Source organism: Ranitomeya variabilis, chromosome 2 (genome assembly GCF_051348905.1).
Source record: "Ranitomeya variabilis isolate aRanVar5 chromosome 2, aRanVar5.hap1, whole genome shotgun sequence".
In the NCBI taxonomy this organism is placed as follows: Eukaryota; Metazoa; Chordata; class Amphibia; order Anura; family Dendrobatidae; genus Ranitomeya; species Ranitomeya variabilis.
Genome location: NC_135233.1, coordinates 458,953,767 through 458,969,357, shown reverse-complemented (window position 1 = coordinate 458,969,357; position 15,591 = coordinate 458,953,767). Strand labels below are relative to the sequence as shown.

Sequence of the window (15,591 nt, the reverse complement as noted above, 5' to 3'; positions counted from 1 at the left end):
AACCTTGTAAAAATGCTAAAGAGAAATGTTGATGGTCCAAAATAAATAAAAATGTCGAAAAGAGCTTAGGAAATTACCCCCCAAAAAATCCTAAAAAAATTAAAACCCAAAAATCTTGTTCTTGAAACACTGGGCAGGGAAATAACGCCATGCGCACTTACACAAATACGTCAGACTGGAAGATTAATGTTAATCCATCTGATGTATACCCCAGCTATTATTTGGGAAGCATATTGGACAGTTGATGGATTTATGTGGTTTTTAGGGTGGCGCTTGGTATCAATTTCTTTACGTGATGCAGACATTACACAAAATACTCTATCAGAAAAACCTTTCCCATCATGATATGGTCACTAAACATTTTTTCCCATCTTATAATGAGCCTTTATTAATAGGGCGCCATTTCTGTGTGTCCCATCCGCATCCCTAGACTTTCCCTAATCCATGCCCGGTGTGTGTGGTGTGTTATATGGGTCTTGTACACAGGATTTCCTGAGCTCCTGGAGCCTGTGACGTAGCACACCTCCCATTATCTCCCTTCTCTCCCCTCCCCCAGCTCTCTCTCTCCCACTCTCTCCCCATCAGCTGCAGGAGCAGGTTAGTCGTGTCTTTATATTGATCCTCCTTCCTTCGTATCCTCCGTTTTGCCATGAAGCCATCATTTCGATATCATGTCTGGTTTTCTAGGTGTGAATCCTTCGGCTTTCCTCCGCTTTTCCTTCTCATCTCTGTACCTCCCTCCTCCTCCTCCTATATCTGCATCTGTCTTTCTCTTTGTATTTCTCCATTTCCTCCACCTTGCGTCTGTATGGTGTATATATATATATATATATATATATATATATATATATATCCTCTGCATGCAGTCTGTTTGTGTCATTGGCAGGTTTTTAGCAATCCTGTGGCCCTGCAATCACAACGCTGGCTCTGCGTCTATGTGTCGGATTCCTTCTCTTTTTTATTCCGCTCGGCATCTTCCATTTTATCGGATTACTTTCATGCCTCACTTGCCATTTGCTCCGTGGCTTGTTCCTTGCATGATTAAGCCTTTCTCGGGTCTTTCCGCAATTGCTTGTTCTTAGCATTTCCAAAATTCCTTTTTCCATCCTTCTATCTACCATGTCTCTTCCTCCCATTCCCTCTGTCATTCTTCCTCCATCCCTGTCTATTAGCCTGCTGTCTACCCTCTCTTTTTTTATTCCATGTGCTTGTTCCTCTCCTTCCATCATAGATATCTTTGACTTTGAGTGATTTCCAATTTTCTCATTTTATTTGAAAATGCCATTTTTTGGGTTCGGTCATTCCTACCTATGAACACTGAGTATATACTGTCCGCTTTCTGCTGTAGATCAGATTAGAAAACTGACCTTGGGTGTGAATTACCTGGGATCTGAAACTTTATCCATCACATTCCTCATCCATGTAACCTTCCCTCTATCTGCATTGTCCCTGAGAAGTATTTATACCTCGAGGGGAGGCCTAAATAACCATTAGGGCAGGTATAATGCACACACGTAAGTCTTACAATTACTAGACCTCATGTCCTACTTCCGGTTAATAATAAGAATCCACCAATTGGCTAGTATATGTAAAAAAAATTTACAAAATGAGCAAAAAAACGTTTGGAGGCTTTGGACCCAGTTGAATCACTAGAACATTCGACTTTTTCCTGGATCGGAGTTGCAATTTTTACTTGACTCCAGATTTCTCGAGTCCTGGTATAATGTGTGCGATGTGTTTTTGTCTAGTTACAATGAACAACTCTTTGTTTTACTTACACAAATCTGTAAACTTTATATCTAACAAGGACATAAAGGACAAGGACACCCTGGGTACGCTGTTACGAATGTTGTATGTTTGCACAGAGAATGGAGGCATGAAAAAAAGTCAACATTCCAGACATCCAAGTGGTGAAAAGTGTTGCCCCCTACACTTTTTAATGAAATTGATAAATAAAGGGTAAAAAGATAGATATGTTTCAATGATTAAAGTACAAGCTTTTGGCATATGTTTAGGCAAGGGCTACACGGTGACCTGTGTTGCGTGACACTGAAATCACAGCAAGACATTGCTGCACTGGATGCAGTGATTTCCTATGGTGTCAAGAAGCCGCCTGCGACATACTGCAAATGTTTCCAAATGTGTTGGATTTTCTGACGCTGGTTGCAAGTTATAAACGACTCGTTTGCCATAGGCTTCGATGCCAGTTGCAAACGACATGAGACTAGCTGTTTTATTTTTAGCAAAATCACAGCTGTAAAATAAGTAAGTAGGAGACAATTTGCACAGATGTTTTTTGCTTTTCTCAAAATAGCTGTTGTGCGACATATGTCTCCTTGTAGCCTTAGCCCATTATTGGCTATGGACATATTTGGCATCTATATTGCAAGCATACTTCCCAACCAATTCCAGATGCAGTGGGACTGTCCCTAATTTGTGGTTCTGGCCCAGGTGGTCGGGGGTATGTTCCGATATCAGATATGTTTGTATCCTAAGATCAGTCCTTGTAGGACTGCAGAGCACATGTGATGTGTGTGTATATTTATTTATGTAGCAGAGCTGTGTGTATGTGTATTGATGCAGCAGATCTGTTTGTGTATGTATGTGTATTGATGTTACAGAGCTGTGCATGTGTGTATTTATATAGCAGAGCTGTGTGTATTGCTGTAGCAAAGCTGTGTTTGTATTAATGTAGCAAAGCTGTGTATGTAGTTGTGTAGCAGAGTTGTCTGTATTGCTGTAGCAAAGCTGTGTTTGTATTAATGTAGCAAAGCTGTGTATGTAGTTGTATAGTGGAGATGTGTGTATTTATGTAGCAAAGCTGTGTTTGTATTAATGTAGCAAAGCTGTGTATGTATTTATGTAGCAGAGATGTGTGTATTTATGTAGCAAAACTGTGTGTATTTATGTAGCAAAACTGTGTGCGTGGATGTAGCAGAGCTGTGTGTTTATAGATGTAACAGAGCTGTGTAATGATGTAGCAAACCTGCATGTATTGATGTAGCAAACCTACATGTATTGATGTAGCAGAGCTGTGTGTGTACACCAAGGTATATCAAAATATGTCGGGAGTAATGTACTGTATGTCCTGTGCTCTCTGTGTCTCTTTTTCTTGTTTTTAAAAGTCGAAAGCTATGTTGCCTTTCTTTTTGTGATATCTACTTTACTAGTTTGGCCTACATTTTACAGTAGCCTATAGATATCATGATTTAAAGTGATTGTCTATTACTTTTATTTTGTTGATTTATTCTTAGGTCAGGTGATCAGTTTCAGATTGATAGAGGTCCAACAACTGACATTCTCAATGATCAGCTGTTATCTCCACTGGTTGTATATAAACAGTGCATTGAGCAGAGCAGCACCACACACTGTTTATTGGCCACAGCACCACACACTGTTTAGGCTTCTTTCACACTTGCGTTGGTACGGGTCCGTCGCTAAGCGTCAGCGCAACGTACCGACGCACGTTGTGAAAATGTGGCACAACGTGGGCAGCGGATGCAGTTTTTCAACGCGTCCGCTGCCCATTCAAAAGTCCGGAGAGGAGGGGGCGGAGTTCCGGCCACGCATGCGCGGTAGGAAATGGCGGACGCGACGTACGAAAAAACGTTCCGTTGAACGTTTTTTCATGCCGACGGTCCACCAAAACACAACGCATCCAGTGCACGACGGACGCAACATATGGCCATACGTCGCGATCCGTCGGCAATACAAGTCTATTTAGTCCCCGATCACTGCAGTGCCAACGTGTTAGCCGCGCCAATCGACTTGCTATGTTGTTGATCAATAATTACAGTCAGATTATCTGTCCGTGTAGAAGGGACCTTAAAGTTCTCTTTATAATTTTTAATATTGTTCTTGAGGTCAGTTTACAGGTAGCAATCAGCCATACAATATTGTTAATTAAATTTGTGTTTCTAGATTGAAAAAGTTGACAGTTTTCTTTTCTTTTTTTTTTGTGTTTCATACAGTGGGGAAAATAAGTATTTGACCCACTGCAGATTTTGCAAGTTTTCCCACCTACAAAGAATGGAGAGATCTGTAATTTTTATCGTAGGTACACTTCAAGTGTGAGAGACAGAATCTTAAAAAAATTCCTGAAAATCACATTTTATGATTTTTACATAATGAATTTGCATTTTATTGCATGAAATAAGTATTTGATACAATAGAGAAACAGAACTTAATATTTGGTGCAGAAACCTTTGTTTGCAAATACAGAGGTCAGACGTTTCCTGTAGTTCTTGACCAAGTTTGCACACACTGCAGCAGGGATTTTGGCCCCCTCCTCCATACACATCTTCTCCAGATCTTTCAGGTTTCAGGGTTGCCGCTGGACATCATTGAATTTCAGCTCCCTCCAAAGATTTTCTGTTGGGTTCAGTTCTGAAGAATAGCTAGGCCACTCCAGGACCTTGAAATGCTTCTTATAGAGCCACTCCTTAATTGTCTTGGCTGTGTGTTCGGGTCATTGTCATGCTGGAAGACCCATCTTCAATGCTGTTACTGAAGGAAGGAGGTTGTTGGCCAAAATCTCATGATACATGACCCCATCCGTAATCCCTTCAATACGATGCAATCGTCCTGTTCCATTTACAGAAAAGCACCCCCAAAGTATGTTTTCCCCCACCATGCTTCACAGTTGGGACAGGTTGTTCTTGGGTTTGTACTCATCCTTCTTCTTCCTCCAAAAACGGCGAGTGGAGTTGATACCAAAAAGTTCTATTTTGGTCTCATCTGACCACATGACCTTCTCCCATGCCTTCTCTGGATCATCCAGAAGGTAATTGGCAAACTTCAGACGGGCCTGGACATGTGGTGGTGTGAGCAGGGGGACCTTGTGTTTTAATCCATGATGGCGTAGTGTGTTACATAGGGTACCGTCTCACAGTGGCACTTTGGTCGCTACGACGGTACGATCCGTGACGTTCCAGCGATATCCATACGATATCGCTGTGTCTGACACGCAGCGGCGATCAGGGACCCCACTGAGAATCGTACGTCGTAGCAGATCGTTTGGAACTTTATTTCGTCGCTGGATCTCCCGCTGTCATCGCTGGATCGGTGTGTGTGACACCGATCCAGCGATGTGTTCGCTTGTAACCAGGGTAAACATCGGGTTACTAAGCGCAGGGCCGCGCTTAGTAACCCGATGTTTACCCTGGTTACCATCGTAAATGTAAAAAAAAAAAACCAGTACATACTCACATTGAGTGAGTGCCGGCCGTAAAGCACAGCACAGCGGTGACGTCACCACTGCGCTCTGCTTTTACTTTACGGCCGGCACTCACAGTCAGTTTTTCCATACTAACCAGATATGGTTTGGGTTAGGGTTATGTTAGGGTTGTAGTTAGAATTGTTTTTTTTTTTTTTAAACTCTCTTGATTTAAGGGCACAAAAATTAAAAGTTTGAAAATTGCAACATTTTTGCCAAATTTCTGTTTTTTTTCACAAATAAACGCAAGTCATATCAAAGAAATGTTAGCACTATCATGAGGTACAATGTGTGACGAAAAAACAATATCAGAATCATAAGGATCCGTTGAATAGTTCCAGAGTTATTACCTCATAACGTGACAGTGGTCAGAATTGTAAAAATTGGCTTGGTCATTAGGGTCAAAATTAGCTCGGTCACTATGGGGTTCAACATTTTGTCCCTGTCCTGTATGTTTACACTAGTGTACCAAACGTAGAGGATTGCTGATTGGTTGCTGTGAATAATTACACATTTTGCACTACAACCAGGAGAATCTGGAGCCTCAATACACATTTTCACACAAGTGAAAATTTTGGGAACTGCATCTTTATGGCATTACGTTTTGGCTTTGCTTGCTCATACATCAACTTTTTTGGATATACTAGGTCAGACTCATGAAAACTGTCTAAAAAAGAAACTACCCCTGGCAACCAATCACAACACAACTATCATTTTACCCGAGCAGTTGAAGAAATGAAAGCTAAGCTGTGATTGGTTGCTATGGGTGACTAAGAAAGGTTTTCTTTCTGCAGTTTAGGAAACTAGGCCCCACTATGTATATCAACTTAAGTATTCACACCAGGCCCATAGGAGCTGTGCTAAAAGCACAAAACGCATTCTATAGTTGCAGCCACCCAAAAAAAAAAGATTTTTTATTGATAAATAAAAGAGCATTTTTAGTTTGGGGCACACAATTCTACGGCATCTAGTCAAATTTCACATTTATTGTAATTTCATAAATTCAAAGAGAAATAAAAATATGATTTATTTTTTTATTTTTTGTTAATGTATCTCATTCTTTTGCTTAGGCACGTTCAACCTTTCCCATCTGTTCAGTAAAATGAGGAATGTGGAAAAAAGGATCAGTTAAAAGCAGTCGGCTGGCAAGATCAAAGCAAGCTGGGGCAATCCTGGGTCGTGAAGGGGTATAATCAGCATTTCAGCTCATCATCCTGTCAGACAGTAAAAGGAGCCTCCGGGCTCTCCTTCACTAGTCCTATTTTGTATTCCATATTTCTGCATTTTTTCTTTTTCTTCCTCGCCTCACTTTGTCACGATATCCGTGACCAGATTTGAGTCCCAAAAATCCATCAGATTATACATTATTGTGGCTACAAAAGAGGATATACAGGATGAATGAGGAATGTGGTCTACTGGGACGGGACATTTCTAAGGTGACAGATGAAGAAATGCTATCTCACAGCAAAGAGGAACTGGTGCGGAAACTGAGGGAAGAGGAAGCCGAAAAAATGGCTGCCCTTATCCAAAGAGGTCGTCTTATCAAGGAGGTCAACCGCCAGCTACAAGGCCACTTAACTGAGATTCGAGAGCTAAAACAAGTCAATCATCGTCTTCAAGAAGAGAACAGAGAGTTGAAGGACCTTTGCTGCTTTTTGGATGACGACAGATTGAAAAGCAAGAAGCTGGCTAGCGAATGGCAACTCTTTGGTTACCATGCAGCTAAAGTGTTACGAGAAGACTTGGGTGGGTATCTGAAAAAACTTTCAGAGCTTGAGAGACGTCAGGATGAGCTCGTTCGGGAAAACTCATGCCTTTCGGAAGTGTTTTTGGCTCTGGAGGAAGATGGGGCTTCCATAAGGCATCATGCTAGCCCTGTGGCTTCATCGGAGCTAAGCCTTTTACCTTGTGGACCACGAGACTTGGGAGATGGGAGCTCCAGTACTGGGAGTGTAGGGAGTCCAGATCAACTCCACGTGGTTTGTTCACCCGATGACTGAGAATGGGCGTCTAGACCAATTACTTGTGAATGTATATGGCTATGAATGACAAAACTGTTGGCCATTAGATTGAGAATCTAGGGTCAACTGAAAGGGGGGTGAATTTGGGGTAAATAGTCTGATCTTTTTTTCCCGATCTACCACGCTCTCTGTATATATTGTAAACACGCAAACTTTAAGCCATTTGGTCTCTGTAAATATGAGAAAAGAAGACAGCACACGATGCAATGGAGACACTAGGTTCTGTATATGTACAGACCAGCAACAGCTTAGTTTCTGCCCCCAGTCATCAACCTCTTTATATAGACAGGTGTGAGAGGGCTCATGCATTACAAACATCAATTTCCATTTACTAATCACTGTATATAAAGCCTAGTATGGAGCCTGTTACCTAATTGGGCAGATACCATGACCCGTCAGCAAATATAGCAGTAGGAGGAAGACTTGATCCCTGCTGCCCCGGTTACAGTATATGCATGTGGTAGAGCACTTGGGGGTCTGCTCTCAATCATGGCTCTCTGTATATACAAATGGGACACCGCAGTCACTGATCGATGTGTGTATATATGTATACAGGAGAGAGGGGGAGGGCACAGTCACTTATCTTTGTGTGAATACAAGTCAGATGGCTAAATGAGATTTCCGCTGCCGTTTTATTGTCATCCTGGTCCTGATGCATTTTAATAATGCGTGTAAATAGACATTCTTTCATTAATGCAGGGGCGGACATACGAGTAGTGCAACCTGTGCAGCTGCACAGGGGCCCAAGATCTGAGGGGGTCATCTTCCACCTCCAAAGCAGCAAGCAGCTTTTGTCACAGACACGTTATTGGACTGCAAAGGGCCCCATATGCTGTTCTTGCCCATGGGCCCTCTTCTGTCTATGTCCACCCCTGCATTATTGCGAAAGTTTGCAAAATAGTTCAAATGTAAAATACAAGTTCTGTGTAGTTTCCGCTGGTTAACAGTTTCGTTGTCCAGACAATCCCGTGCACTATACTAACCGGATTAAAATTCCTGGGATTTCTCTATTCCGTAAAGGCAGTTCTGTTTCTCCTTGGGGAGACCATCAAGCTGGCATAAAAAAACATATACGCCAGACAACGTAACCTAGGGAAAAAGTATTAGCTCTCCTTAAAAAGTAAGAAAGTTGGCTCTTAAATGACACCTAATGGAGATAACCACTCTATAAGTCAATGTCCCACCCACATGACTTATGAATGATAGTTAGCAAATCAAAGTCTTCTTTAAAATCGAAATACATCATCTATAGACAACTGTGTCAGGGCTGTTGCCCCTCATCAGTACAGAGTAATGTACTGGTTGGCTGGATCAGTGGCCTTTGGTGAAGGTCTAGGTGGTATTGTTTCTCGTTATGGAGACTGCCATTTAATGTAAGGAGACTTGAAGGCCTGGCAATGCATCCTGGGAGAAAAGGTATGCATTATAAACTTTCCTCCAAGAAGAAGAAAGCTGGCTTTATGGTGCCACCTGTTGAAGCTATCCACCCACCCCCACCCTTTATGTCAATGTCCAAAGCATTAATAAACCTTAATAATAATAATAATTTTTATTTATATAGCGCCAACATATTCCGCAGCGCTTTACAAATTATAGAGGGGACTTGTACAGACAATAGACATTACAGCATAACAGAAATCACAGTTCAAAACAGATACCAGGAGGAATGAGGGCCCTGCTCGCAAGCTTACAATCTATGAGGAAGAGGGGAGACACGAGAGGTGGATGGTAACAATTGCTTTAGTTATTCGGACCAGCCATAGTGTAAGGCTCGGGTGTTCATGTAAAGCTGCATGAACCAGTTAACTGCCTAAGTATGTAGCAGTACAGACACAGAGTGCTATTAACTGCATAAAGTGTATGAGAACATGATGAGAGGAACCTGATTATGTTTTTTTTTTTTTTTTAATGGGTCACACAGGGATGGTAACCTTACCATATGATGTACGATATTTGGCCAAACCAGAGTCTTCTTCATAAAGAAAAGACCGCTATCTGTGACAGCTGTTTCAGCGTTCTTGCCCCTCATTGGTGCAGAGTACGGCACTTGTTGGCTAGATGAGTGGCTTTTGATGAAAATTTAGGTGGTAATGTTTCTCCTCGTGGATAACGCTAGCTAGACTCTGGAGGCTCATAGATCAGGCAATGTTCCCTTGTTAAAAGATGTTCAAATAACCATCTTTCTTCCCCTTGGAGGAGAGTTTTTGTTGTGCCACCTATTGGAGATATCCAGTCTTTACATCAGTATCTAACTCATTAATAAACTTAACACATGACATAGGTTATTTGGCCAAACCAGAGTATTCTCCCAAAAGAAAAGACCTCTATCTACAGACAGCTGTTTCAGGGTTCTTGCCCCTCATCAGTGTAGAGTAGGGTACTAGGTACCGGTTGGCTGGACCGCCAACTAGTGTTGGAAACCCTGGGAAAGAGGTATGCAAAAAAAAAAATCCTCTCCTCCAAGGGGTAGAAAGCTGGCTTTCTAGTACCACCAGTTGGAGGTAGAAGCACTATAGGTCAATTGTTAACCCTTATCTCTTGACCTAAGACAATTAGCCAAATGTAGACAGCTATTACAGGGTACTGTTTCTCTGAAAGGCCTATAATGAAGGTGTAGGGGCCACTGTACCTCCAATAGGATTCACTATAGAGCTAACTTTCTTCTTCTATTAGCTCAGACATAATGCTTCTACATCTAGTCTAAGTGGAACGTTCTCTGGCAACCAGGGAAGCACAATATATGAACCAAAGAATAAAATGACGTTGGAGATCTCATTTCCAAGTTTTTCTATATATACAGAGGAAGGACAGGGTATGCCCTATTCTGTTCCTTCCAGAGTAGTGTTAAAAGTGGTCCATGACTTTATCAGTGTATGGTTTGCCATGGTCATAAAATGTGAATCCATGTTGGATATTCATTCCGGGAGGTTTCTAGCATGAAGAGATAGCTGGTGACTGCTTGGGATTTATATTGATGCAGTTGTAGAAACATATCGCAGCTCTACTCTTACCTGCCGCCGGTCTTCTTAGTCGAAAATACGTCATTTCACATATAAAATGTTGCCAAATAAATGAAAGTGCTTGGATAGTGTTGGAATGTATAGTTTTTATATTGCTATAGATTCTCCTCTTACATTTATTTTTAGAAAAATCTAATTATTCCCTCTATTAACCCAAATTGTAAGGTATCCCCTAACAATAGGCTAGGGGATAACTTACTGATCGCTGGTGGACCGACCACTGCACTAGGCTTTCTCCGGCAGTCTCATAGACAATGAATGGAGCAGAGGTTGCTTCATTCCAGATTAGAATCTGCAAATACAATTTTGTGTTCCAGATTCTCGCTCTGAAGATCGCAGAGGATCCCACCGGTCAAATCCCCAGCAGTCAGTAGGTTATCCTATGGAGATAGAAACCTTCTCTTAGGATCAATGAGGGTCCCAGCGGTTGAATCCCCAGAAGTCAGTAGGTTATCCTATGGAGACAACGTCCCACTCTCAGGATCACTGGGGGTCCTAGTAGTCAAATCCCCAGCAGTCAGTAGATTATCTCATATCCAATGGAGATAGAGACCCGCTGTCAGGATCACTGGGGGTCCTAGCGGTTGAATACCCAGCATTCAGTAGGTTATGACATAACCTAAGGAGATAGAGTCCCACTTTCAGTATCGCTGGGGACCCCAACAGTCGAATCCCCAGAAGTCTGCAGGTTATCTCATATCGTATCAAGGCAGATGTCCCTGAAGATTTTTCTGCCATAATAATCAGATTTTTCTAAAGATAGATATAGGTCTATGTACTGTATTATTGGAGCAATGGTCCTCTTTGTATATATTAATTTTATTTCATGACTAATGTGTATATAAACATAGTTGCGCTCACATACACGTGTGTGTGTGGTTTGGATATCTTCACCTGTTTCACGTGATCAAATAAATATATATTTGGGGGTTTATATGTTGTGGTCTGACAAATGCATGTAATAATTCACCAATGAAATTATAAAGAATCATAAAGAAATTGACCGATATGGGCTAGTAGCGGGTAGTCCTACAAGTATGTATTACAGCTTACGGTGTAGGTCCCTACCGCGCCCTATGGAAATGATGTAAGAGACTGATGACCTCTATACTTTCGCAGTTGGCTTTATAAGGCTGTTTATATGTTCTACCTCCTCCTCGTCATACGTAGCTCTCAGAATTTCACACCCATTTCCTTTCCCATTGTTTCAGACTTGTCTTCAAACTTATTAATAGCAAATCAGGAAATACTAAGACCCCGACCTGGCTGCTCTTGACATAGTGATATACTCAAGGGCGGCCATACCATATCTGCAACCGTGCAGCTGTACTAGGGCCCGGTAAGAGAGGGGTCCACTGATACCGTAAAATCAACTCCTGTAATTTTAGATTGCATGTATGGGACAGAGCTTTTGAGCCATAAGCCACCAAGACCCTCTTTTACTGTTCTTGAGCTGGTCCCGTTGATGTTTGTGAACACCCCTAAGTATAATAGTTTTAATATTATTTTAATTCTAGTGTTCGGATGTTAGGATGTGAACTGTATATATGGCAATTGTTCTGGAAAATCATGCCTTTAAATTCTTGCTTGGAGCTGAATTGCGGATTGTTGCAGCGCAATCCTTTCTGTAAATGCAGACTTGCCATAATGATCACCTGATCACCGGGGGTCTGACAGCTGGAAAATTTGCCGATTTTCTTGACATCTCTTGGTGAAGATGCAGACAGCCTGCCATACTGCAGAGCTAATATGATATTTAATGGTGTCCACTCTTTAAAGCCACTTTTTCCAAGCTTTCTCCCCACCTATATACCATGCATATACTCTAATACTTCCTGATGGGAAATCAATGACAAGGACTTTCCTGAACCTGTCCAGGATACGGCTGAGCGCACCCAGCTGCAGACAAACCCAGACAAGTCAGCAATTCCTTCTCATGTTGAAGGAGTGTTTTTCTTCTGTACAGATTATGTGAAGGGTGTTAGACTAACCAGAATTTTTTGAGATCATCAACATTTCTGATGAAGATGTGTCATGGTAGAAAATTTCAACCAACACCACCCAAACAGGTGACCCAGTATCTAAAGTTAATTTGCCAAACTTCTTGCCACGTTATAAGAAAAGGGTTCTGTTGCCGATAAACAAAATCTGGACAACTCAAAAACCCTTACGGATGAAGTGGAGGCAACAGCAACTGCAGTTCAGGCTTCCTTTAGAAAGAGTCCACTTGTCAGTCGGGCCTAAGGCCAGCCAATTTTTTTTCTTTTAACAAGGGTGGTTACACATCCGTGTTTCATGGTCTGAGAAGTAACTGCGATGGATAGACTGGCCAAGAACCTCTTGACCTGAAAGCACCAGCCTCTTATGTCCTAGGACAGTTCGTACTTCATCCATGAAGCATTGCTGTGTGAAACCGGCCAATACGACACCCTTACAAAATTCATAAGCTGCAACATCTGACCAAAGACAACTCAGGCCATCAGACGGAATTTGCAAAATTGGTGACACAACAGCTTCAAATAAATCCTCTTGTTCCCTATCCTGTCCAGCGTTGGCAGGACGTTTAGCACTTGGTGATGAGAGGCCTGGTTGGGTGTTGTTGGTTGAAATCTTCTTTCATGGTCTTTGTGCTTTGTTCATTGAAAAATGAGGATCATCTCAACATGTTCTGTTTGGGATATCACTGTTTTAGGATAAGAATAAGTAAAATTACGCATACTGAGTTACTGAAGTTTAATCCAACATGGCGGCTCTCAAGTTGGTGACATGGCCAAACCATTTTATTTTTATTTATGCATTTCTATGCTTTCGAGACTCCTCGTACATTAGAACACAGTGAAACCTCTTTGAGACAAGCAACTCAGATTACCGTGAAAATAAATGGTCTTCTATACACAAAAGGGGAATTGAATCTGTAACACAAAAAATCTGTTCTGCATGGGCGGTGGCTTTATTAAAGAGAAGTTTCCCAGTAATTTTGCCTTTTTTAGAGGATGAAGACCTCATCTCTGAACCCTCTATTTTTATACTATGTAAACAAATGAAGGTGATTTTTCTGATATTGTTGAAAAGGCTGTGTTCACACTGATTTTTTTTTTTGTCGAGTCTGTCAAAAACTGAGTTTTCTAATGGAAAACCGCTTCAGGAAACTCTCCTTCTTTGAAGAGTTTTTGGAGGAGTTTTTATTTTCTTGATGAAGACTTTTTCAAGCATTTTTGCAGTTTTTTTTCCTGAAATGTTTTTTATTTATTTATTTTACTCTCTTATGTAGCGCCATTGATTTCCACAGCACTTTACAGATAACATTATTGAGGCTCACAATCAAAAATTCCCTATTAGTATGTCTTTTTAGAGGCTTTGATTCCTTAGTGCCTAGTTTGAAGCATTTTTCTACATGAGCCATTTCAAAGAAGTCACATGCACGATTTAAAGCCTGAACATATGAACAGCAAAGTGTTTTTTTTTTCCATAGAAATGAATAGGATTATTCTTTTGAGGATTTTGTTAGTGCTTTGCCCGACAATTTTAGATGTTCGATAGATGCGGTCAAAAAAAGGCTTGATATGAACATACTCTAAGGAGCAGACACAAACAGAAGAACAATATAAGGTCCATGATTATGACAGTCAAGTATTTGAGTTTTCACACGTCTGTGCATGTATCAGTCTGTGTGCACAATGTCTTTATCTGTAGGATCTCCGCATCTATTGACAAGATCCCGCGTGCACCCTCCTCAGAGCACATGGTCAGCGACCAGATTTCTACCATCGTTAGTGACCAGAGCAGCATCCTTGTGCTTCAGGAATGGTGTCCTCATCTGCATAGAGGTCTAAGGGGTAACGTTTCGCCTTGTGGAAAGTGACATTCTGGCTCTGGCATGCCAAGGTAAGGAGGCTTATTCATCATGCAATGCTCCTCTGGGAAATGTAATATGCAAATTGCCTCTTCAGAAAGGAAGAGGACTGGAGCTCTATAGTGCCACCTGTTGGAAGCAGCGATCCTAAAAGTCATTATCGGCCCTTTAACGAGCCTTGCAATATGACTTAGGATAAAGGCCAAATCAGGATCTCAATTTGCAGACACTCTCTTAATGACTCCTTATAACACTCAAGGAAGCATTGATCAATGTATCTTGCCTGCCTTCGTGTTGCCCAATATTTATTTGGTATTGCCCAGTATTTAGGTGCAGTAGTGGGCCATACCATAGACAATGAGCAGCTGCGGGGAAAGATGATAATATCTGAGTGACATCATACAGGAAGGAACTTCAAGACAATGAGGACAGATCAGCGTCTGGGACACTGCAAGGGAGGCATGATGGCACAAGAAGAAGTTGCTTTTATCAGAAAAGGGAGTTCCTGCCACTCTGAAAAAAATTATGAAATCACATTCTAAAAAATGGAAATGGGTTGTGCTGTACCATGATATTGACCTATCATTAACTCCCCACGTACACATTAGACTAATTTAGTCAATATCAGCAGGTTTGGCCGACAGTCTAATATGTATGGTGACCCCTGACAGATGATTGTCGAGGGAGTTAAGGATTCAACAAGTTTGATTTTGCAGTGCCATTTTTTTTTGCTCTCCCCGAGATAAGCCACCGGCAGATATGTCTGGCAGCTGCTCTTTCATAGTGAACACAGGAGCGCTCAGCAGAGAGAGTGCTCCTGTATATGAGAGACGGCCGCGATAAATACCTACTGAATGTCATTGTTTAGCTGACAGCCGTCTAAGGTTTATAGGGGACTTAATGCAAGTCTATGGGTCAGTAAAAAAAAATCAGACTGCACTCGGATGACATCTGTAATGCCAAACTGTTCTTCCTCTGTCTAAACTGTACCAATTCAGCTTCATATTTGTGTATCCTGAGACATCCTGGTTGTTCAGGACATTCTAATTGACAGCTCTGTATAAAAAAGTGTAGCTGTCCGGCAGCACATGCCAAGTAACCAGCGAGGCTTGAAGCACCATTGGCACTGTGTGACAGCATAGAAAAGCAGTCTGATACTCCTACGCCGCCGGCCACTCGCACATCTTCTAATCGCTGCCCTACTCACCGCGTGTTTCGCTCTGCTCCACCCAGTACCTGACCATCTCTCTGAGCTGCCTTGTGCTAACTTCCAGCTCAACTGTTTGTAGTCATAAGGGGTGCTGAACTCTGCAGAAATTTGTATCCATTCTGTCCCGCAGAGATCTGCTTCTCCGGCCAGCAGATGATATATCAGGTGACTCCGCCATCCATTCCTCGCCTGAACTTAGGTTCCTAGTAACTCAGTCTCTAGCTTCCTGTATTGGAATATTCCTGTTGTGTCTCACCTCAGCCTTTTCGTTT

General features: G+C 41.7%; 1 protein-coding gene across 1 annotated transcript; it reads left to right on the top strand.

Annotated features, from left to right (window-relative positions):
- The first annotated feature begins 507 nt into the window (after positions 1-507).
- CCDC85B (coiled-coil domain containing 85B) lies at positions 508-11,190 on the top strand. The gene is made up of 2 exons (XM_077287412.1): positions 508-597; positions 6,286-11,190. The coding sequence occupies exon 2, from the start codon at positions 6,610-6,612 to the stop codon at positions 7,213-7,215; it is 606 nt and encodes a 201-aa protein (XP_077143527.1). The 5' UTR covers positions 508-597; positions 6,286-6,609; the 3' UTR covers positions 7,216-11,190.
- The last annotated feature ends 4,401 nt before the right edge of the window (positions 11,191-15,591 follow it).